Consider the following 25,651-nt stretch of genomic DNA (forward strand, 5'->3'; position numbering starts at 1 on the left):
GGGGGATGGGTTAGCCTGGTGATGGGTATTGAGGAGGGCACGTTCTGTGTGGAGCACTGGGTGTTATGCACAAACAATGAATCATGGAACACTACATCAAACACTAATGATGTAATGTATGGTGATTAACTTAACAATAAAAAAATAAAAAAAACCAAGTTTTCATATTTATTATTTATATTATCTCTACAAACTAGAAAGAACCATTGTATGATTATTTACGTTCTGATTATATTTAAAAGTCGACACTACATAAGAAATTTCTTTTTAATCTTATCTTTAAAAAGAACAAAGGCATATTTTGGATTCTAATATGATATTGCTATTACCAAAGTTGTTTTGTTTAAAAAAAAAATTAAACCAAATATACAAAGATAGAACATTAATTGTGTGCCAGGAACATACAGTATCTTGTTTAATCCTCACAACACTTTGAACAATGAGTGGCTCCATCTAACAGGTCATGAAACAGATTCACAGAGGAAGACTAATTTGTTCAAAGAGACAGGGGAACAGTCTAGAGGGAGGAGACCCAGACTTGAGGGTTCTAACGCCCTCCCTGTTACACCTGGTGAAGTACAAGGGGTGCTTTACAAGTTGGAACACAGCCAAACTTTTCTAAACAAATCATTTTCCCTATTTCTGAACATTAAAAATAATATGGGCTAATGCTTAAAACTGAAGTTAAATAAAAGGACTGCATTTTTTTCTTCAAACAGCACTCCCCTTGAAGACAATGTGAACATTCAGCACTTTGTGGGCCATCAGTGCTCAATGCAGAGGCCTGGGAACCTACAACTCCACAGAAGTACGCCAAGTGTGGGGGTGCTTTTAAGTTCCACTTGCATTAGCAGCACTGAAACATGCAGTACAAAAGCTAGGGACTCCTTCCTTTATTTAAAAAAAAAAAACAAAACCGAGAGGCGCCTGGGTGGCTCATTCGGTTCAGGTCATGATCCCAGGGTCCTGCTCAGCAGGGAGTCTGCTCCTCCTTCTCCCTCTGCCTGCCCCTCCCCTTGCTTGTGTGCTTGCTCACGCCCTCTCTGTCAAATAAATAAAAAATAAGAACAAAAGGAAAACAACATGGCATCTTTTTAAAAAAAATCTAGAATAAGCTAATCACTGTCTGGGAAAATATGAAGAAACATATCTACGGCACCTGAAGCATGACTGATGTAATATTTCTAAGTAAAATTAAAAATATAAATGAATAAAATGATCATTTTGGAAACCAAGTATCATTAAACTTCAAACAGGAAACTGGCCAATTAAGTTATCAAGTTCACTTAATCACATTCTTCCTCATCCCAAGAAAGATTTCAGCTTTGCTCATTTTTGCATCATCCTTTAGGCACTATCTCAAAAACAAACAAATAAAAACCAACAGCAAAAACACACCCAACACCAAAAAACTCACCAAATTCTTACTTGGAGCAATGACTGGTTCCAGTGAAAGAATTCTTTCACTACTTTGGGGGAAAGGAAAAAGGACTTCAATCCCTCTGGTACAGCTGTTCTGAGTGTGCCTTTGGAACTTGGGGGAGATTCCAACCAGCACAAACCCAAGCAAGCCCTACCTCAGCACCCACCCCGCACAAGTGAGAGTCACCCACACTTTGGCAATCCCAAAACACCAACCTTCCTACACCATGCAATGAATTCTACCTATGTCTACAAATTGAAAAGACTAAGCGGGAGTTTTATTTCCTTTTCTAAAATTAACACTTACCTCTCAAAAATAAGAACAAACAAGGCAAGAATCGGACAACAGAACCATAGGTTCTAAGAAAACGAGATGCCTACACTTTATTCATTATATCACAAGAGAAACAGAAACCTTTAAGCAATCAACACACACCTTGCCTGGAAATACACAGCAGGTTTACTTAAACAGACCTGGCCTGCATTCAAACAGTTCACAAGCTGGGGAGATAACTAAAAATCTTCAAATGTTTAATATTGTTTTGTCCGCATACTGATTAATTTTAAAATCAATGAAAATGGAAAAAGACTTGCAGCAAGTTAAAATTATCCAGAAAAATTTTGGTTAATTCACAAATCAACCAAAGGGAGTCTAAGGTTCCAGTGTTTAGAACGACTTGGGAGAACCCAGGATTTGAAAGTGCTACTGAAGGTGGAAGCGTGGGACAGCAGTGCAGGAGTGTGTCAGAAGTGCTCTCACTCTCCTGACCTTGGATCAAGTGGACACCTACAATTCTCCATGCCGGTGCTTTCCAACCCTGACAGACACAGACAACAACATATGTATGGCCTGCTGACGTGATGTGGAAGGGACCTGGGGACTTCCGCATGGGATCTGGAGGGAAAAAAAAAAAAAAATCACAATTTCTTCATATTATATAATTATGATGAGAAAAAAGGCATTAGGGAAAATATTAAATACTGACATTGGACAAACTTCCACATGGAAGGATTTCAAAAAATTTAAACTTAAGTCATCAGTATCTTGCAATGTACATGTTACCTCTTGGTAAACGTATCAGCGAGGAGCTCTGAGCATTCTGACCGACTGGCTGTTGAACATATCAGCAAGAAAATGACTCAGATTAAAATTGGTACCAACATAAATTTGTGCCCTCCAATCTTTTTATATTTAAACTTCTTTACCTATTTCCCAGAGGGGTTATTGTAAACTACCTCTGACTTTCCTCACAATGCCCAATTCCAATTTGCCCTACTCCCACCTTCCCCAGAGGCTCAGTATGCATGCAAATTGGAAAAACTGGAGTCAAGAAATTTTAATAATTTTGTCTAAGATACTGGAATGCTTTCTCCTAAAAGTTACTTCTACAAAGAAAGTATTCAAGGTTAAAAACATGAGAGAGGAATGTTTCTCTCAGAACTTGTCAATCCTGTAATAAAATGTTAACAGTATGGTCAAATTAGTCATTTAGATGGTAAAAAGAAATTGCACAAAATTACTGGGTTTAGGGGCGCCTGGGTGGCTCAGTCGTTAAGCATCTGCCTTCGGCTCAGGTCATGATCCCAGGGTCCTGGGATTGAGCCCCTGTTGGGCTCCCTGCTCAGCAGGAAGCCTCTTCTCCCTCTCCCACTCCCCCTGCTTGTGTTCCTGCTCTCACTGTCTCTCTCTGTCAAATAAATAAAATCTTTAAAAAAATAAAACAAAACTGAGTTTACCTATTTTTAGTCTACATAAAAAGTAGGCAATCAACTAATTCACGTAGTAAATAAAGCAATTAACCTTTTTCTAGATCCACACAGTTGTACACTTCTTAGGAGTCTGTGTCCGCTTCATGTGGACTTCGACCACTGTGTAACAGTGTGATCTGATAGACCAAAAAGAACGCTATAGTACAAAGACATTAAAATACAATGACAATGCTGGAAAATCCACCTGTTTAAAGGCCCTTTCCTACTGGCAAACATTTTCAAAACTCTCTCCTAGGTACTTTTTCCATTAACAAGAAATGTCACCAGGGAATCGGAGAAGCACTAACATTCCTGCAGTGTTTCACCTTAGACCAAAGGTAGTGACCACGATCACTTCTTTATATGCTCACCACAGACCTAACAGGATAAATTTGTTGCTTTCTTCTGTGGTTTCAAACTCTAACAGTTTGAAGTAAGAACTGGCTGATGACCAAAGAAGGCTGGCTGAAACCCCAATAGGAAGTCACAAATGTGGACCAAACCTCAGCTCCATGGTCTTGAGACTCTTCCGGCCCAAGCAATGACAGAAGGGAAGTACTTGCATACACTGCTCACAAATGTTTGTTTAAAGGATGTTCTTCTTCAATAATTCATTACTCTTGTTATATGAATGACCACTACCTATTTTTGTAAATCAGGAAACATTAAAATAAAAACTAAAAAGCTAGGTTTATTAATAACTAACCAAGCTGTCTAAATCATTTGAAAACCAATTCTTATTTCCAATTCACTAAAAGAATATATACTTTAAAGAAATTTTACTATGAGGCCTTCTGTAATTTCATATAATATATCTGCCATGTTAGATGTACTATTCATCCATTAATTTTGGAAGGGGCGAGAGGCTTAAGTTTCAGCGCATGCATGGAATGACGGGAGAATTTAAGTCAGGGCTAATATTCAGTGGCAGAGTCAAGACAGGGATACTTCATAACTTCTACCCAGGAGAACAATTAGATATCCCTTCATCAAAATACTAATGTCAAGAGATTTATTTAATGCTTTACATATAGATGCAGAGCCATGGATATTTTTCAAAGACTTTAAGCATATTTTAACAAAATTCTAAAGTCATTTAGATCTGCAACTGCTAAAGAAAAGTCATACAAATTATGTGACAAATCTTGATTTAGAGTTGAGGTTCTGGCATAAATTACATCAATCTTGCATATCAAAATGAGTCCAAGAATAGCAAACATGTCTTCTCATCTCGTTCACTAAAACATTTAAGACATTCTGGTTGTTTTTCGCCTTAAATTCAAATCAAATGCTACTATTCAAATTTATATGCTTATGTTTTGACTGAAATGGACCAGAAGATAGATACATAATGTAGCACTGACTTACTCGCACATGTTCCATATACTAAGTGGAATCAACCCAGCTTTGTTCTCCTGCTGAAGAAGGTGCAGCAGCAGCAACAAATACTACAGGAGACCATAAAGTCAGGGTTAAAATCCCCTGCGGTACAGAACTGACAGGAATACCAAACATCTACACGGACTTAGAAGTCACCTTGTGTTTGGAATTTTACTATGAATTTTTCATTTTCAAGAAATAGGTTTACATATTTCTAAGAGCTTAATTTTTTTCTCTTTCACAGACAATATATATTTGAAGCGTTATGAGAATGAAGTCAAAGACATTTACAAACCCACAATCTACCTGTTTAATCTTTTTATTCCTTTACTGGTATGTAATGAAGAACAACAGATAATCAGGCACTTGAAAACATTAGGACTTTTTTCCTAAATATAATATTTTTACTGGATGTCTGAAACCAAGATTCTGATACATCCCCCACTTGACCTGTTTGTCATCAACATGTGATCATGCAATATAGAAATACCTAAAACCAAAAACCAAAAAACCCAAACCCTCAGTTTTGGTGTTATATTGATATCCCAGGGAGAAATATCATGGCTCACTCTATCATTCTTTCTTTTCCATATAAGAGACTTAATAACAGGGAATCTCAGGGGAAAAAAGTCACAAAAATTTCTGACATCTCTTGAGGTGCCTGGGTGGCTGTGTCATCAAGCGTCTGTCTTCGGCCCTGGAATCAAGCCCTGCATCAGGCTCCTTGCTCAGCAGGGAACCCGCTTCTCTCGCTCCTCCCGGCTTGTACTCTCTCACTATCTCTCCTTCTCTCTTAAAATCTTTAAAAAAATTTTTTTGTACATCTCTTGATCAAATCTTGGACCCTCCCCAATTCTCCCTAGAAAACCCACTAGCTTATTCACTATAAGTGCATCACTACATACAAAAAAGATAATTAGCTCACTAGTTTACCCACTATGTATGTGTAACTAAATACAGACACAATAACTAGATCCCAAGATCACCTTCAAGAATTTCTATTCTTTTCTTTTGAAATAATTAAAGGCATTGCAAAAAGCACCGAAAGGCTCTATGTGCACTTCACCCAGTTTCCCCAATGGGTATATCTTACACAACTACAGTGCACCCTCAAAACCAGGAGGTGAATATGGTATCTACCACTTATCAATCACCTATCACCTCTCTCGTTTTCTATCATCTATCTACCTCTATATCACACAGGTAGTCAAAGTCACAAAAACCACATACTATCCGACTCTATATACATGGGCTGTCCAGAACAGGTAAGTCTATAGAGACAGAAAATGGGTCAGTGGTTGCCTAGGGCTAGCATGAGAAATGTGGAGGGTATGGGGAGTGACTGTTAGTGGGTATGGAGTTTTTTTTTTTTCTTTTAAAGATTTTATTTATTTATTTGAGAGAGAGAGAAACAAGCAGGTGGAAGGGGAAGAGGGAGAGGGAAAAGCAGACTCCCCACTGAGCAGGGAGCCTGATGTGGGGCTCGATCCCAAGATCCTGAGAGCACAACCTGAGCTGAAGGGAGATGCTCAACTGACTGAGCCACCCGGGTGCCCTGTGGTATAGAGTTTACCAGAGGACAGAATCATTCTAAAATTAGATATTGGTGATGGTTCCACAGTGCTGTGCTATACTGAAAAACTATGAATTGTACACTTTAAGTGGCTGAATTGTGTAGTATGTGGATTGTATCTCAAACATAAATGTTAAAAAATAAAAGGGAGGGGCACCTGGGTGGCTCAGTCGTTAAGCGACTGCCTTCAGCTCGGGTCATGATCCCAGGGTCCTGGGATCGAGCCCCACATCGGGCTCCCTGCTCCACGGGAAGCCTGCTTCTCCCTCTCCCACTCCCCCTGCTTGTGTTCCCTCTTTTGCTGTGTGTGTGTCTGTCAATTAAATAAATTAAAAAAAAAAATCTTTAAAAAAAAATAAAAGGGAAATATACCATTCCTTGAAATATAAACTGTGTTACCACACTTCATTTATTTTATTCTGATATTTCCCAAAATAATATCAGAACCAAATAAGTAACTCCAGAGGCCTAGAGATAAATTAGTAGCCTGATTGAGAGCTCCTTGTTAGTGGATAAGCCAACAAACAAGGACACATTAGTGATCTATTTGCCCTTAAAGGGCACCTGGCCTAATGGTTAGTGAAGAAGTCCCTCACTCCCTCACCCCTTCACCACCTCAACCCTTTACTCTTCCACTCCCATCCCTTGCTCCTGGCTCAGTTTTTATTATTAAGAGCTTGCATGGACCTGAGATCAATCACTGCACTTCATCAATTTGCAGGTAAAGGATCTGAGCCCCATTAGGTTGATGCTGGCCAGCAGCCACGGAGCTGGGGTCCACGGAGGACTGGCCTCTGACCCTGACTCCACATCCAGAGCATACACCAGGCAAGCTCCCTTGAGGCAGTGCTGGCCAAACTGTTCTGTGGGGCAGCCATATTTCCTGCCCCTCCTTACACACAAATGGGACCCTTGTGAAAGTTTTAAAATCCATTTTTCTCTTCTTTTAATTCACATTCCCAATGTCTTCAGCCTGTCCTTCTCCTGAAGTTATAAAATGTAAAATAAATGAAACAGTGCTCGTGATCATAAAAACATAAATTCACTAAAATGGTCATGTTTAACAGGTACTTCCCAAGTTTACCAAACTTGTCAGGTACCATTTCACAGGTAAAATAAGTGAAGCCCAAACTGGAATTTTTCTGTTATCTGTTTACTTCAAGCTCTACTGCTTAAAATTTACAAGTCGCCTCACACCCGGTGCTAACAGTAATAGTAACAGTATTTTCATTAAAAAAAAAATGTACCATGTTGGGGTGCCTGGCTGGCTCAGTCGGTATAGCATGCGACTCCTGATCTCAGGGTCATGAGTTCAAGCTCCACATTGGGCATGGAGCCTACTTAAAAAAATTTTTAAAAGTACCATGTAGTATCCAAAATACATAAAGAACTTATAAAACTCAACACCCAAAAAACAAATAATCCAGTTAAAAAATGGGCAGAAGACACGAACAGATATTTCTCCAAAGAAGACATCCAGATGGCCAACAGACACATGAAAAGATGCTCAACATCACATCACCAGGGAAACACAAATCAAAACTACAATAAGCTATCACCTCACACCTGTCAGAATGACTGAAATCAACAACACAGGAGACAACAGGTGTTGGCAGGGATGTGGAGAAAGGGGAACCCTCCTATACTGTTGGTGGGACTACAAATTTGTGCAGCCACTCTGGAAAACAGTATGGAGGTTCCTCAAAGTTAAAAACAGAACTACCCTATGATCAAGCTATTGCACTACTGGGTATTTACCCAAAGGATACAAAATAGTAATTCAAAGGGATACATGCCTCTGATGTTTATAGCAGCATTATAAACAATAGGCAAATTATGGAAAGAGTCCAAGTGTCCATCCATCAATGAATGGAGAAAGATATGGTGTGTATGTGTGTGTGTGCCACACACACACACACACTATGGAATATTACTCAGCCATAAAAAAGGATGAAACCTTGCGATTTGCAATGACGTGGATGGAGCCAGAGAGCATTCTGCTTAGTGAAGTCCATCAGAGAAAGACAAAACTGTATGATTTCACTCATGTGGAATTTAAGAAACAAAACAAATGAACATGGCAGGGGGCAAGGGCGGGGTGAAAAGAGGAAAACCAAGAAACAGACTCTTAACTCTAGAGAACTGACGTTATCAGAGGGGAGGTGGGGGGGGGGCATGGGTGAAACCGGTGATGGGGATGAAGGAGGGCACTGGTTGTGATGAGCACTGGGTGGTGTATGAAGTGCTGAGTCACTAAATTCTACACATGATACTAATATTACCTTGTATGCTAACTAACTGGAATTTAAATAAAACCTTGCGGGGGGAAGTACCATTAAACCCAAATAAATGTAAAATATTTACCTAGGGAAACATTTTGAAATAAAATTATACAAATAAAACTTGATACCTAATCTTTCTCCTGAATCTATCTTCCCATCCCCCTACCAAATCGAACAGTCAACAAAAGAAAATACTTTTTCTTCTACCTTTCACAGGGCAATATACTAGGAGTCCACAAATCTGTTTTTCCCTAAAAATAACATTGGCTTCAAGCTATGAGGCTAGGAGAACCTTCCAACAGACCAATTCTGCTGAGACAATCAGAGAAGCCAGATGAAACACTCTCATTCACACATGCTCACACTCCCACGCAGGGGAGAAGGCACTACAGTGGTGAAGTGACATTCTGAAGCTGTTTTCCCCCAAAGGTGTGGTTTAAAAGGCTGAGGAAGTGGCTAAGAAGCAGGTAAGCCATAGAATGGAAATCTCACAAAACCAGAGAGACAAGAACTGGGAGTTGGGGTCAGCTTAGCAACAGGGCTCCCGGGTCCAAGATCCTTGGGGGAGGGAAGTGAACTTACTCTTATAATTTTATCCTTGAGGTGTCTGCCAAATTCTTAAGCTACTCAGGACATGAAACTAGCCTCTAACAGGAAAAACAGGGCTTCTGGCAGGTTCCTTGTACTGAGAAAGCATAACCTGGACCCTGAGGGATTTAGTCAACACTGCATGCTGCATGTCTTCAGTTACATTTGGAGGGCTATACCTGAAAGTGGGTGAGACCAGACTAGATAGAGCTTTTCCCTGCAACTTGTTCTAGGGCTAACTCAGAACCTAACTAGATTAAGGTGATCTGTTCTCACTCTGCCAGAGAGGACAGGGTGAACCCTCTCTGGAGGAGAGGAACATAATTCAGAGCAGTGATATGCTGGTACAAATTTACAACCAGTTTTGAGATTGCCAAGCCTGGGATATAAATATTCCCACCACAGCCAATTTAAAGCTACAAAAAAAACCAAAAAAACAAAAAACAAAGCTCACTAAATGCGGAGCTGGGAAGAAATGCACATAATCATGTGAAGGTAATATTATTTATTATGTAAGTGCAAATAAACCCACAATTAGATACCACTTCACATCCACCAGGATGGCTATAATCAAAAAGACAAAAAATAACAAGTGTTCAGGGCATCTGGCTGGCTAGTCAGTAGAGCAAGTAATTCTCGATCTTGGGGTCTTGAGGTTGAGACCCACGTTGCACACAGAGATGACAAAAAGAAAAAAAAAGGCTTTGTTAGTGCCCACTGGTGATGGTTAAAAGTTGAATAAAGATTAAAAACATTATAAATGTTGGCAGGCATGAAGAGGATTTGGAACTTTTTCACATTGCTGGTGAGAATGTAAAAGAGTCCCACTATTGTGGAGAACAGTTCGGCAGTTCCTCAAAAAGTTAAACCCAGCAGTTCCACTTCTAGGTATATAACCCGCCCAAATTGAAGACAGGTATTCAAATAAAAATTTGTACACAAATGTTCACAGCCCTACTCACAACAGTCAAAAGAAACAACCAAAATGTTCATCAATAGATGGAATGATAAACAAATGGATAAACAGATTGTGGTATATCCATATAACGGAATATTATTCACCATAAAAAGAAATGATGTATACTGCAGGGTAAAATCTTGAAAATATTATGCAAAGTGAAATAAGCCAGACACAAAAGGTCACATATTATATGATTCCATTTATATGAAATATTCAGGAAAATCAGACACAGAAAGCTGATTAGTGACTACATGGGCAGGGGGAGGGTGAAGTGGGGAGGGACTGCTAATAGGCACAGGGTTTCTTCTGGGGTGATGAAAATGTTTTGGAACTAGAGAGAGGTGATAGTTGCACAACACTGTGAAGGAACTAAATGACGATGAATTGTATATTTTTTAAAAGTTAATTTTGTTATTTGAATTTTATTGCAGTAAAAATCAAAGAAAGGTATGATCTATCAAGCCAGGAAAAATGAGGAACCTTAGATGCATATTGCTACAATTAAAGAAACCAATCTGAAAAGGCCACATACTACATAATTCCAAGTACCTGACATTCTGAAGGTAAAACTATGGACAGTAAAAAGATCAGTAACCACCCAGGGGTTTGAGAGAGGGAGAGAATAGGGGGATTTTTAGGGCAGTGATACTATTCTACAAAATAAGGAGAGACTCTTGGGGTGCTTTGGTGGCTCAGTAGGTTGAGCATCCGACCCTTGGTTTCGGCTGGGGTTGTGATCTCAGGGTCCTGGGATTGAGCCTGGAATCTGGCTCTGCACTCAGTGGGGAGTCTGCTTGTCCCTCTCTCTTCTCCTTCCCACTCACGTGCACACGCTCTCTCTCAAAATAAATAAATCTTTTTTAAAAAATAAAGGAGCGCCTGGGTGACTCAGTCAGTTAAGCGTCTGCCTTCGGCTCAGGTCATGATCCCAGGGTCCTGGGATCGAGTCCCGCATAGGGCTCCCTGCTTGGTGGCGAGTCTGCTTCTCTCTCCCCCTCCACCCCTCCCCATGCTTGTGCTCTCTCTCTTGCTTGCTCTCTCTCTCCAATAAAATCTTAAAAAAATAAATAAACAAAAAACAAAAAAAAATGAGACTCCTGTGGACTTCAGCTAAATGAATCAACACTTTTCAATAACTGTAACAAATATGCCACACTAATGCAATATGTTAATAATATAAGAAATTGTATGTAGGTTGGAATACAAGAATTCTGTATTATTTGCTCATTTTTTTCTGTAAACAAACACAAACAAAATTCATTGCTGGCTGACTTGCACTAAAAGAAACATTAACGTGAGTTCTTTAGGCAGGAGGAAAATGATCCCATACAAAAACTTGGAAATGTAAGGAGGAAACAAAGACCAAGAAAGAACATTTCTATTGCTTGTACCAAATACTCACATAGATCAAAAACACCTGAAATCCATGCCACTGTGCAGTTGTCACCCCCAACATACGAACTGAGAAGGCGGAGGCTGTGTAAACTGAAGACCTGTTTGGCTACCGAGGCGGGCTAGTTTGTTAGATTGTTAGACGGCAGCAGTACCGTCTCCAGCCCTGCAGCTGCCATGGCCAGCCCGGCCCTCGGGGCACGGAGGGATGCCTGACTTCACCCCAGCATCGCCTCTGGTGCTTGTGTGCCTGTGGTAACTGCTGAACCCCTAGGGCCTCAGCCTCCTCCTCTGAAAAGTGGAAATTATCAAAATGACTAGATAAGACAATGTCTAATCCTCAGTTCCTTCTTCACTACCATCAAGAGAAGGTGGAGAACAGAGAAACAATGGCACAACAGACAGCAGACTTCTCAGCCCCTGTCACTTCCGATTCTGGGACTAAAGGCAAGTCACAGAACCTCTCAAGAGTGAGCATGCTGTCAGGTTCCTCATCTGTAAAAAGAGGGTAACACGTCTGGGGATTAAATGAGTTCTATGTAGAGAGTAAGTAAGCACACAGTACGCACTAAATGCATTAACCATTTTCCTTATTTTCCCATCCCCTGATTTCCTCCAGAAACACAAAGGGTCTGCGGAAGGCCACCAGCTCTTGTTATTCTACCTGCATACCCTTTCTCTATCTCCCACTTCAAGCATGATTTCAGCCACCCATCACCTGTGGAGCGAACACATACTGATGTGTGTCACTGGCTGCTGTCTGGATAATACCTCTTGGAACTCCCCTAGGCTTAACTCCCACCCTTATCCCTAGGCCTCCAAACTGCTGCTATGTATCCTATTTGGTATATGGCATCATCATTTCCTCTCCCAGGAGCCCCGGCAAGTAACCCGGAGTCATCTTTCACTTTTCCATCTCCTCTCTTTTCTTCCTTCCTTCCCAATGTGATTCCATGAGATTGAGGCATTCCTTCCTTCCTTATGCTCAGACTGGCCAGTCTTTGTCTCCTCGGTCTGTCTATTACTCCAAAATTTATCTTGTTATATATGGCCTTTTTATTTTTATTTATTTTTACTATTTTTAAAAGTTTTTATTTTAATTCCAATCAGTTAACCTGCAGTGTTATATTAATTTCAGGAGTACAATACAGTAATTCAACACTTTCATATATCACCCAGTACGTGCTGGGACACACCACTCTTTTAAATGTTTTGATGCTTCCCTAAATGTCTATTAGATCAAGCCCAAACTCCTACATTTACACAGTGCAAGGCCCTGCTTCATGTGCTTATCTCCATGTACTTATCTACAATGCAAAAACACTGCCACCTGTAGGCCGCCCTTCTTCCAAAGGCTCAGAGTATCTCAAGACATAGAGCAGCTCAGTAATGGCTCCCCAAAAGATATTTATGTCCTAATCCCTAGAACCTGTGAATGTTGCCTTATATAGCAAAAAAGGACTTTCAGACGTGACCAATTAGGAATCTTGAGTTTGGAAGATTACCCTGGATAATCCAGGTGGACCATAATGCAATCACAGCATCCCTCTGAGAGGGAGCCTATGGAGATTTGAAATAGAAAACAGAAAGGAACGTGATGATGGAAACAGCTACTGGCTTTGAAGACAGCGAGGGGGCCAGGAGCTCAGAAATGCAGCTCTAAAAGCTGGGAAAGGCCTCCGGAGGGAGCACAGACCTGCTGACCCCTTGGTTTCAACCCACAGGAACTGATTTTAGACATTTGGCTTCCAGACTTGTGAAAAATAAATCTGTGTTGTTTTAAACCACCAAGCTTGCAGTATTTTGTTACAGTGGTCCCAGGGCAGGCAGCAAGCAAAGACGGGCTGTAACCTTTCCCCTCTAGCTCCATTCACTATGAAATTACAATCTACAGGTTAATTCCTTTAAACTACTTCATAAGCATAGCAACATTCACTCTTTTATTTCCATCAATGTAAAACCACAAGCTGACTCAAGCTACCACATAAAATCAACACTTTGTATTAGGTACTAGGTAGATTTCAAGATCTTTATGCATGTGAAAAAGTAACTAGGAATTATATTGTCATTTATGGTTTGAATTACATTTGGGCTTTTGCTTTTAGAAACCCAGTACTCAGACATTAACTTAGAAAGTATTAACAGATCTTATGTATTCACTTGCTAGGCATTTAAATATTTATGGCATGAAATAAATTAACAAACCCAGTAGACAATTCACCTCAAATACGTACAATAATGGCAACATGGGCATTACATAACAATGCACAAACTGGGTGTAGGAAATCCTAATAAAACAAGCAATTGGTAGTTCACTGTTCCAAAAATTCACTAGGTTTACCTAGTAAACTGTATATAAATGCGTTCTGCTAGACGTTAAAATGGATATTGAAAGTCCTTGTTTCAAACTTCCAATCCTACACACAAATACAGGACAAAGCAGATTTAACTAAATGCTTTAACAAATATGTAAGCAAAGTTTAGTAAGAAAATAGAAAATAAGAGTATTGCTCAGATCAATAATTGTAGCAATTTGATGCTGGTATCTCAAAATGTGAGCACTGTAACTGAAACCAGTACGTAACTTGTACCCCAGTGCAGTATTTACAGCATGAAGCAAGTTGAACAATGTTCTCTTCCCACATCACTGGATTTCTCTTGTACCGTTCTACCTTATTTTGGGGGAAACCTAAAACATATCACCCCTTGATGCAAACAGAAGGAAACGACTCCACAGATAATACAGGTAAAGTTAAACAGTTACAGCTGACCCAGAAATAGGAGTGGATTTTCAAATCCCCACTTTAGTCACTGACCAACACTTATTTATTCACAAGAGGAATGAGCGTTAGAATGAAAAAAATTTACAACATGATACTGTCGGAACGTAACTATGGTTATCTAGGCCATCAGGCCAGCTGCTTCAAGCAGAACAGGGAAAATTAACCATGTCCTCAGGGTAGCATTTAAGGAAGCAGCAGCAAGGGTGGGAGTTAATAACATAGGTTCCTGGCTATCATTTTAGGGATATACAGAGAAAAGAGAGAAATCGTAAGTAGTACTTTCGAATGTGAACAATAACAAAGCATTAAGGTAGATAAACTTAGTAACAAAACAAACAAACCACAGTGAAACAGAAACAGAGAAACTCCAGGTCTCCTCTTCCCTCCTTTATTGACGTGGGGGAGGAGAGGTGGGGGTAAGAGAAATGACTCAGGCAGCAGGAAACTGGCGCAGCACCAGGGCAACTGAAAGGGAGCATGAGCCGCCAAGATCACTAACTCAAGGGCACCACTGGCTGCCACTGCCCTCCCAGGCCCAGCATGTCCCTTGGCCTCTCCTCATTCCAGCCTCATAACCACACCATGTTCATTTCATGGTTCATTTCAATGCTTACCTAATGATGAGAATGAGGGTCTAAAGGGTGTAACTGACCTGCCCAAGTGCAGAGTTAGGAAGGGATTGGACCTGAACAGGAACTCAGGCTACCAGGTCCGGTACCAGGTCCAGAGCCTGCTTCTCCAGTGTGCACCTAAGCAGCAATGCCATCACGGTGAGACTGGTACCAGGAGGGTAGCCCACTCATCTGCTCGCGGCACACACCACTCAGAGAACTAGGGCTGCCAGATGACAGTAAATGGTCACATGGCTAGTAACACAAAGTCAATGATGATCCAGCGAGTCTGCTCAGCAATCTCCAAGTAACCACTAGGACACTGTGCTACATGAAGCCACAACTTCAGTTTAAAACATTCCTCCTGTTAACAAATTTCAATGTCCCAACACAGCAGAGGAAGGAAAGCTACTTCAAGTTGTGACTCCTCATGCGGGGAATGCTTTCCTTCTCAAGGTTATTTACGTAAGAGGGGATCTGGATGAATCAACTGTGCATTTGAACATCAACACCATACAAAAAGAAACACTGCCCTCCAAAGTGAGATTTTTGTCTATAAAATTATCATGCTACTCTCATGAGTTCAAAAACAGTTCATGTATCCTGGAACAGATCGGATATATAGCTCAAACAAATAATCTTTCATAACTTGAAAAGAGCAGAATATTAAATATATCTCAAACTCTACTTTTATCTTTCTCACCACATAATATCTAACAATCTTGTTTTTGAAATCTATCAGACATTATTTAAATAAAACACAGCAGCCCCATAAAATAGGTAATATTGCAATAACCAAAGTCAGATTTCTGAATAATGACATATGTCCACAATGTAATGCATCAATGAAGGAGGATACAACACACACACACACATACACACACATACACGTATATCCATACGCATTAAAGATTCCGAAAATCATCAAAAAGTTAATAATGGTCATCATTTTTTAGTTAGCAGGATGCAGGTGACTTTCTCCTCATTACTCTTCTCCAAAGCTTGAAATGTCCTACAACAAGGTTGCATTCTTCTCATACTAAAAAGATTATGTGTTTTTGGGAAAATAAAAACACAACTGTGTGTTCATTAAAAATAGGTAAGAGGAACTTCAGTGAGTAAACAAAAGAACTTCAAATTCAACTTCAATGACAATTTTGCAAATAATAAAAAGGAAAGGATAGTGTGAACTGTCAGGTTAGTGTTTTCACATCTGCTGCTGGTGCGGCTGTCACCAACTCCTGTATGTAGGCACCAGGAGAGCACTCCCGACACATGGGTGCACTCAAGATGTGCTATTTTGCACTGATACTTTCCTCATCTGCATACCTTGCTGTAATCCGACAGGTGCTGAACTGTGGGTCGCGGAGATGTTCACCATGAGTAATCCTAAAACTGCCTTTCACAAAGCAGGCAAAGACAGCAGAGCACAGAACTGGGCATCTATGCATACCTAGATCAACAAAGTCTAGAATAAAGTTTTAATCCTCATCAATAAAATCTTTGTTTTAAAATTCATGGATTTAAAGACTGTAGATGTTACCTTAGCAAATGTACAAAATGCTCTAAATGGCGTAATTTTTAAGAAAATGAATATACATACCACTTCACCAACAGAAAGACCTAAGAAAGGTCTGCCTTTCCTTTCTCCATACATAGTTAAGCATCAAGAAAACTTAAATTCTAAACCACATTTTCCTGAACAAATGATCTTTAGTATTGTTCATCACAAATAAAAAAATTCACAGTAACAATTCCATTCAAAGTTGTTGTAATTTTTCACCAACTACTATTATGGGTGGTTTGGAAGTATGATTTTTTTTTTTTTTGACAGAAAGAGAGACAGCAAGAGACGCAACACCACAGGGGGAGTGGGAGAGGGAGAAGCAGGCTTCCCGCTGAGCAGGGAGCCCAAGAGTTGGGCTCAATCCCAGGACCCTGGGATCATGACCTGAGCCAAAGGCAGACGCTTAATGACTGAGCCACCCAGGCGCCCCTCAGCTGGTAAATTCTTAAGTTTTTAAGGCCTTATCTTATACACCTTCATCTCTAGCACCTAGCAGGAGACGTGAAACATAGCAAATGCTAATAAATGTGGGTTGAGTAAATAGATGAATCCATAAAGGCTCATTTCTAATCTCTACATGTAAGTCGAGCTACTTTCTTAAAATGTGATCTACTCTAGGAAAAATTCAAAAAATAAATGATTTCCTTAAAAAAAAAAAAGTAGGGACTTTCATGACAGTTAAGAAAAATACATGAAGAAAAGTCAGTGACACAGAGAAAGATCGCAAGAAAACTCTCAAATAAAATGTTTAATGGAAAAATGGCTCCACACAAAAGAAACCACTGATACTATTTATGTAAGAACCGTGCCCCACCCAACTCCAAAAGAACACAAGGTGACTCAGTATTTAAGCACAAAAAGATTATTAAGAGTGAAAGAGAATGGTCTATTTGAGGGAAGGTGGGCGGGTACTTCCAGCTACCTCCACGGTACAAAGCAACAATCCAGCAATAATCTTGGCTTGTTTTTTTGGCAGCTGAAGGAAGAACTCTACTCCACTGCACAGGCGCTTCCACTTTCTGATTTCAGAAGTTTAATTCTGAATCCATCACTCTCTCCCCTTCCTCCCATGCCAAAACACTGTGAGTCTTAAGAGTAGTATTTATATTTATGCTCAGTACAGGATCCCTGTGAATTGGGAGAGCTGCCCTGAGAACTCGGGCCCTAGCTGGATGGAGTACATCTACTCCTCACCCCTGAGACTCAATTCATCACCTTCCATACAGCTCCCCTCTGATGGAGACAGTCCAGGTGCGCTATGATGGTCCCACCACGGGATATGCCTGACTTCCTGCTCCTGCATGTTTACCCTACTGTCCCCATAGAGTATAATGCCATGTCCTTCTATTCTTAAAGTCCATCAACGTGTCTATATGCAACCCCTCTCCACTCACCACCTCCCATCCTCTGTTCTGACCACCATGGCACTGGGGCATCACATCCTGCCTTATATCTACCTGAAAGATGGCACACACATGAAGGCAGGATGACCTCTTCTACTTCTGCATATAGTAGCTCCTCAGATCTTTAAATTCTGAGAAAGAAATTTCATCCGAGGCAGCACTGTGTCATGGAAACCAAAACAGATGACTTAACAAAACATAATAAAATGCAAAAGACCCTAAGAATCTGAAACTAATGATATACCATATGTTAACTGAATTTAAGATTAGAAAAAACATAAAAAAAGACCACAACAATACATTCAAAAATCATGCTATGATAAAATGAATCTAATATAAAACAAACCAATGTATACCCTAACTTTCTTAAACATACATAAATATGTGTCAATACCTTGAATCAAAGGAAAGAGTTTCTAATAACTCACAGAAAAATACACATGTAAGCTGTTTGTATCTTTGAAGCGTGATTTCTCTCTCATTTATTAGAATCCGGCTAGCCATTATGTTATCAATGTTTACAGTAACATTAGGATTAAGGTAAAAATATTTACCTTGCTAGTTTTCATTCATAAGCCCACACTTTTCATTAAATATTCCCTAAAACGTAAATACCTTAAAATTTAAGCTGGAACAATAATTTTTAAAAGTTGTAGCAGTATTATACTATGTTGTACACTGAATAATATAACACTGTGTATTAACTATACTAGAATTAAAAAGCTTAATAAAATTAAAAGTTTTAACAGTTTTAGCTGGAATTCCATAAGCAAGGACATATGTTAGGTTTCCTATGTATTGTAACTACCCTTTTCATTTATTTTTAAAAGAAATTCAATGTCCATAATACTTTTAAATAGCACCATTGAGATTTAATGCGCATACCATACAGTTTGCTCATTTAAAATGTACAATTCAATGGTTTTTAGCATATTCACAATGTCTGTGATATTATTCTAAGTTAAATGTTGTGACCAATGTAGAGATCATGAAAACCTACAGAAAAGATGTAAGATTCACTAGGCCTAACAAGAACACTGCATTACTAGTCAGTTTTTCATAATTGGTTCTTCGCAGGATCAAACGCTATATTATATAAATTATATTTACTATAACATTATTTTAATATATTTCTAATTCATATGTTTACTTATAGTTCAGTCCTAGCTCTATACTCTCCTGTCTTGAAATGTGAAGTGAGACGAACGTTAATCTAAAACAGAAGTATTATTAAAACCAGAGTATACAAGTTGATGAATGCATATATCCTAACTCTAAATCCACTTAAACTAAAAGACATGATGCTTTATGACGAAGCATTTAGACTGTGTAACTCAGCAATGCAACGTTTACAGTCCTCTTCCTCTTTGAATTACAGCAGCAGCAGCAGCAGCAGCGCTGGTATATAAAAAACCAAAGCAGCATCCACATCCCCTTCACATCCCTGAGGAGGTCTCTGAACATCTCAAAGCACATAATCCCTCTAGGATCTAAGCGCTAAAGTTGCAACCACAGTTTAAAATAACTAAACCGTGGTTCCTGATTTAGCTACACGAACTACTTTGTTACAAGTCTACACCAAGTTTTAAAGTGTAACTCAATGATTAACGCTAAGAATTAAAAACAAATATTTGCCCTTCCTTCACATGAGACCGAAGTGTATTCTTCTCTCTTGTTCATTTGGTTCTCCACTTATACATACTCAGTTTTGGCTAGAGATAAAATCTTCTGGACTTCCCAGAAGAACTATGGGAAGAACACTCTCCCTGAAGAAAAGCTTGTACATACGAATACAGAACAGCCTCATAAGGAAGCTGACTGCTTCAAATCTTAATCATCAAAGTATGAGAGTAATAAAAGACCAACTGTCAAAACAGTTATGAAGTGCTGTATATGACAGATTTGGGTCTCTACTTAACTTGCAGCCATAGAATCAGCATTTATTGGCAGTCGCAAAGACAGGAAAGGGGCAGACTTCACCATACCAACTTCTAATATTTCAAATAAATAAAAATAGCAGTGGAAAATTGTCCTTGTTCATTTCTATAAAAACTCATCAAGAATATTCCTTCACCCACGGTCTAATTTTACAGGGCCCAATTAACACAGGGTAGAGAGACATTGGTACGACGAAAGGCCAGTCCTTAATCCAGCAACCCAAACCTGTCAGGCCTTTTCCCTGTTTATGGGGAGAAAAGAGTGAAGAATGGATAATAATATGGTTTATATAAAAGCTACAGGACCAAGTTCTTATAGAACTATCACATGGTTAAGTGAGAACCATTTTTCATGTCGTAGTAGCCTTAATTCAAAACGATATATATTTTTTCTCAACGTAGTAATATTATCTCGTTTTCCATACGCAGCATAAATTGTTATTAATAAGTCTCAGGAACATATCCACAAGCGGGGTTAGGAAGTGAGTACCACATTGGTTCATGTTTTCCTATGCTTCCACCCTGCGATGAATCATAGCTGTCAATGACACATCGTGAAAACATGTACAAATCTACCTTATTCACAGCAAGATACCACCCCAAAGTTCAGAACTCCCAAAGCCAGTCTGTAGAATAAAAGTCCAAGTACTAGTAATACACAGAAACCCTAACTCTTCCTCTACAAGTCGGCTTCTACTGTTGTACGCACACTTCTAGACGGAGCGATTCACTGGTTTCATTACGAAAGTAACACGGGTATTTGCCATTACTAGGTGGTACCATTAGGTTCCTGTCGGCCTTGGGTACCCCCGCGTCCCAACCCGTTTGTTTGCCTCCTGTGTCCTACACCCCACGCCTGACTTCACAAGCGTCTTACGACTGGAACCTGCGGTCGCTCTCCAAGCCCTTTCCTCCTCTAAGAGGAGATGACCCTGGGGAAGCTCGCTGGCTGGCCATTTTCACACCACGTTTACAGCAAGCCTAACGGGAACATCATTTGTCTAAAAATGAGCACATTTCCTGTAATCTGAAGCTGTGACAGCAACTCCTGGTTAAGAAAGAGTTAGGGACTGAGCAGGAAAAGAGGAGGAAACCAACTGCATTCATTTCCTCGCTGCAGAAGTAAGCGGTGCAGACAACTGCCCGGGGTAAAAACAACATCATCGATATCATGACTCCTGCTGTCCGTGCAACTCTTCTAAAGAAGTTCCGACCCTCTCCTCCCGAATCCACACCGGACTCGCGTTCACCCCATACGGACGTTGCCATCGGGCCTTCCGGGGGAGCCTCCTTGCTCAGTTCCACACGCAGCGCAGGCATGACCGCGTCTGCGGAGGACGCAGCTCTAACTTCTCCCCCCACCGCTGTCAGACGGAAAGCCCGCCCGCCCCCTTCCCCGGGAAGCCGAGCGAGCGCCGACGGTCTCCAGGCCCGGGCAGGGGCGGCGGCACCGGGCGGCTCTGGCGCTGCGAGCAGAGCCCGCCGCCGCCTCCCAGGGCACATTCCAGAGGCGCGAGTCACGGCCAGCGCGCCCAGAGGAAAAGCCCCGGCCCGGGCTGCGGGGCCGAAGCCGCGGCGCGCCTCCCAGCTGTGCGGTTCCGCGCGGGCCTGCGGCGGGGGCAGGGAAGGCGCCGTCCCCGGGGCGGGCGTGGGGGAGTCTGCGCGCCGGGACAGGGGGACACCTGACAGGTGAGGGGCGGGGAGCCCGGCGGCGCGCAGGACGCCCCGCACGGGGCCCGCGGAAACTGACGGCGGGGCGGACCGCGGGCCCGGGCGGGGTGGGGGCGGGGACCCGCACTCACCCAGGCCGGCAGGTCGCAGGCGCGCACCCCCAGGCGCACGGCGCGCTCCTCGTCCTCCAGCAGCGCCAGTGCGCGACACAGGCGGGTCGCCTTGAGGCCGCGGCTCCTCCGGCACCACACGAGCAGCCCGAGCGCCAGCAGCACCCAGCTGAAGCTCAGGCCCAGGTAGCCGAGGGCGTACACCGGCAGCAGCAGCGCGAAGCTGCGCGCCAGCTGCGCCAGCAGCCCCGCTACATCCACGCTCAGCACCGCGCCCGGGGGCTCGGCGGGGGCAGCGCCGGCCCCGGGGCCACGGTCCTCCGCGCCGCTCATCGCGCAGCGTTCGCGTCCCCACCCGGCCGCGAGCGCCCAGCCCGCGCACCAGCGCCCCTCTGAGGGGACCGCGCCGGCGCTAGGGCCCGCCCGCGCTTGGTCGCGGGCGCCGTGCGGCGTCAGCACGCAGGGTGGGCGGGGCGGAGGCCGGGCGCGGCCCCGGGCCTGGTTCGCGACGGGGGGGTGGGCGGGGGCTGATGGGTGACGCCATCGTGCGAACACCACTGGAGGCGGGAGTAAGCGCGGGATCGGCGTGAACGTCACCGCGCGGGGTGGGGCGCCACTCAGGCGGCCCGGCGCGGCCCTGGACCCGAGCCACGTAGTCACGGTGGGCGGGTGGGCGGGTGGGCGGGCGGGGCCGGACCGCTACCTCATCGCCGGGGCGGGCGGCGCCGTCGGGGGCGGGCGTGGGTGGGGCCGACATGGAAGAGCGCGTGCGCGGCGCCGCTAAGGCGGCGCGGCGCGTCGTCACGTGGGGAAGGCGGGGCGGGGCGCGGCCCTGCGTCTAGAGCGCGTACCTTCGCGGCGTGAGCGGGCCTGACTTCCCTACGCTTCCGCGGGGGCGGGTGACGTCACCGCGCGCGGCGGGCTCCGGCTCCGGCTCCGGCTCCGGCTCCCGCGCGGCCGCGGCCTGGCGGGGGCGGGGGCGTGCCTCCCGGGAGGCCCGTGTGGGACGGGAAGTGCCCGTTGCCGCGTGGGTGTTCCAGTTGCCCACTTTTAGGCAATTCCCGTTTGGTAAGCTCCAAGATGTTAAGAAACCGGACGCACTCCTGAGTGCTCGCGAACGAGTCGCAGTCCTGGGGGTGCCGGTCAGGCCGCAGCGCAGGACGCTTTCTGCCTGGAGTCGCTCCGCGGTCCCCGGGCGCGGAAACAGCGCGGCCGGCCGGCTTCCCGCGTGCGGAACGGGGACCGCGCCCCTGCGCCAGCTGCTTTGGAAGCTGTTCGTGCCGGCCGCCTCCCTGCTTGCGAGCGACTTCTGGGAGGACGTCACGCCCCGTGACTACCTCGTTTTCCCGTAAACTCAGTCGGGGCAAGTCCCAGTTGAGCTTCCAAGGACACTTGAATCCAGTGTGTCACAGTACAGCTGGTTTCCCCTTCTTACTCTGCAGGGCTTCGTTCCCGGACGCCTCGATCGTCTTCGGGAAGGCCGGGGACTTCGCGCGCTCTGTTCTTAAGCTCTCGCTTGGCGTGTGCACTTCGTGTCACCGAGTGCTTCCCTGCCGTGTCGCAGGGATCCTGGAGTAACAACTTAGTGACGGTGACAGCTGCAGGGACAAGGCCTGGCGTCTTCGGGACAAAACGGTGACACTCCGCAGACTGCTGTGCAGAGTAAAAGCCGGTGAGGTGAAGAAGACTGCCAGCTGCAGACCCAGCTGCCATCACGGCGCTGTTAGCAAAACAGATGAGCAAAGACTGGATTCCAGCGGGAGCTTTTTGGGTGGGGGAAGCATTGGCATGCATTGATGGCATTGCCAACGTCTCATTAACGGTTCAACTAGGCTTTAAGTTCCGTGAGGGCAACAACCGTGTTGTTTACTGTCATATCTCCAGGCTAGCCCCTGAATGAATAAACAATACCTCCCTTCCTCCCTTGTGTTCAGGTCTGTACGTGATTATTTATGCATATATGTGTGTGTGGCCATGGAGATATAGAAATATATCTCATATCAGAAACATCGCTCTAGGGTCTAGAACGCTCAACTTTGGGCAAGGACACTAAACCTCAAGCAAGGGAAGAGGTTTTCCTTTTCTTGCTCTTTTTTTTTTTTTAAAGATTTTATTTGACAGAGACAGAGAGGGAACACAACCGGGGGGGGGGGGGGGAGGAGAAGCAGGCTTCCCGCTGAGCAAGGAGCCTGATGCGGGGCTCGATCCCAGGATCCTGGGATCATGACCCGAGCAGAAGGCAGATGCTTAACCACTGAGCCACCCAGGCGCCCCCTCTTTTCTTGCTCTTCACCATATTACATTAAGTTGTAAATATATTAAATGGCAAGTCTCAAACCTTTTCCTCCGCAACGGCTAAATGTTCTAATGGCAAGTCTTAAGACTAAGTAACAAACTCAAGACAATTACCTTGTTAACACAGGAAGGGGCATGAGCCTTTCTGTTCTGTGGTTTTTCCTCTAAAGAGCCGTAGAATCACGTTCTATAAAGATCTGAATGGACACCAGCCACGTAAAAAATCTTGCACATCTGCAGTAGAGTGTTTGACCTGAGCAGCCTAGCGCTGTAAAGTACACTGAAGAGAAGTGTCCATGTTGCACACCAATCAGCCTCCCAGTCTCAGCTGCCTTCGTGACCCCTAGAACCTCTGGCCACTTCCCTGCACTTAATCATACCAGCAAGGCAGAACACATCTCACGCTGTACAGAGCCTAATAACAGGCCCAGCTTGGCTCTTAGGTTTTTGCTAGGGTTTTTTTAAACCCCTCAGTCTCCTGCAAGCTCTTCATGTTACCTCCTTCCTTACCTTCTGTGCCGACAGTTATTCAATGAAAGGCACTGCTTTCAGAGGAAAGAACATCATTGTGGGTGATCTAGTAAAAAACTATAAAGTTTCAGAGAAAAGAGCTGCCATCTGTTTCAGTTGAATGTTTTCTGCTTTGCTTCACGCCTCCTCTCGCCTAAGCCTGGGCCTTATCACTATCCGGTCCAGCTCTTCTACCCCTTCCTGTTGCAGCCCCTTCCCTATCAGCTCTACACAGGTTTCGTTGCAGACCGTGGGATCACACTTTGCCTCTCTCCCTTTCATCCTACTAACCAGGACTCTCTGCCCAAACTCACCAAGACTCCTACCTTTTCTAAGATGCTCCTTTGGTGACACAACCATGTTCTTTATCTGAGCCACCTGAGTGGGTTTCTGTGCTATGCAACCAAAAGAATCAGAAAAGACCTGGCCCTTTCTTGCTCAGATCATGACAGAAATCTCTTACTTGACTGGGAGCTCTTTAGTCCCTCCCTTTAAGAGTTCCACAGAGACCATTCTCGCCCCCCCACCCCACCATGGAGGAGGCAGTGAAAGGCCTACCTGAGGTGTCAGGCAGACTCCTCAGCCCAGTCTATCAGCAAATAAACACATACACTGAGGATATAATGAAAGCCAGATTTCTTGCTATTGGAGAAGATATTACAAGCATGGAAAGGGAGAGTCCAGAAAGAACCCTCATGTGTTGGACTGGACTTGGAGGAGGTATGAACTCATGTGTTTTGATATATATGTACAGAGACCCCAAAATAGTTATTGTCTGTATTAGTGTGTCTATGTGTTATCTTACATATTTTCTATTTCTCTCTGCTGAGAGTGTCCAGAAACAATGGTACCCCTATACCAGTAAGCACAAGTAACTCCCAGATCTTGGCGTCTAGATACCATCTTCCAATAAAAGGAACCAGAGATCTCTGGAGAAATAGTTGACTTCAGGGCTGGAGCAGTGAAAGTACAAGATGAGCCTGGAATATTCTGTTGTGCCAGGAGGTAAGAAAATGCTCAAAGAATCATGTGCTGTCAAAGGACATGGGAGGCAACTTGAAGGGCTCTTGCTGATTAAATCTGGGACTATCTGAGCAGCAAAATCAAGGATGACATTGAAGATTACAAACCAGGGAGTAAAATAAGAACCCATGAGTCCATTCTGATGTAAATGAATGAGCGAGTGAGGAATGCACAGAAAATAAATCACTGGAGTCACAGAAATGGAAAATCACCAGTTAGCTGTCACAGTAGTGCAAGAGCAAGTTATCAACGAAGGCTAAGGGCAGTAGGTGGAAGTTTGATGAGGAATAATACTGGAATACTTTCTACAAGATACTTATCAATTACAAAGGGAAAGAGGAGTACAGCAGCCTTCCTGGGGCATTTTGCCAGAGAGCTTGAGAAAGCCTGACTC

At 43.3% G+C, this 25,651-nt stretch overlaps 2 protein-coding genes across 4 annotated transcripts in view; one reads left to right on the forward strand and one right to left on the reverse strand.

Moving 5' to 3' along the window:
- The window catches only part of ESYT2 (extended synaptotagmin 2), an 83,458-nt gene extending 61,613 nt beyond the window's left edge, over window positions 1-21,845 (reverse strand). The window contains exon 1 of one of the 2 annotated variants that reach the window (XM_027574253.2): window positions 21,451-21,845. In XM_027574253.2, coding sequence (XP_027430054.1) covers window positions 21,451-21,762 — 312 coding nt within the window. In that variant the 5' untranslated portion in view covers window positions 21,763-21,845. The remainder of the gene's footprint in view (window positions 1-21,450) is intronic. The other variant, XM_027574254.2, reaches the window with a different exon arrangement.
- On the forward strand, window positions 17,782-23,349 carry LOC113911539. 2 transcript variants are annotated; one of them, XM_027574256.2, is made up of 2 exons: window positions 17,782-21,337; window positions 22,872-23,349. In XM_027574256.2, the coding sequence occupies exons 1-2, from the start codon at window positions 20,820-20,822 to the stop codon at window positions 23,005-23,007; spliced, it is 654 nt and encodes a 217-aa protein (XP_027430057.2). In that variant the 5' UTR covers window positions 17,782-20,819; the 3' UTR covers window positions 23,008-23,349. The 2 variants fall into 2 exon arrangements, 1 of the variants encoding a protein (XP_027430057.2); XR_003516513.1 differs by lacking the exon at window positions 17,782-21,337 and adding an exon at window positions 22,356-22,497.
- Window positions 23,350-25,651: the final 2,302 nt, after the last annotated feature.

Source organism: Zalophus californianus, chromosome 12, assembly GCF_009762305.2.
Source record: "Zalophus californianus isolate mZalCal1 chromosome 12, mZalCal1.pri.v2, whole genome shotgun sequence".
NCBI classification, from domain to species: Eukaryota; Metazoa; Chordata; class Mammalia; order Carnivora; family Otariidae; genus Zalophus; species Zalophus californianus.

What these genes read in the sequence shown, in the direction of transcription:
- LOC113911539 (XM_027574256.2), top strand. Translation starts at nt 20,820, where the DNA reads ATGACTCCTGCTGTCCGTGCAACTCTTCTAAAGAAGTTCCGACCCTCT. An exon ending in GACAGGGGGACACCTGACAG is followed by an intron (nt 21,338 to 22,871) that starts GTGAGGGGCGGG and finishes CTTACTCTGCAG; the next exon opens with GGCTTCGTTCCCGGACGCCT.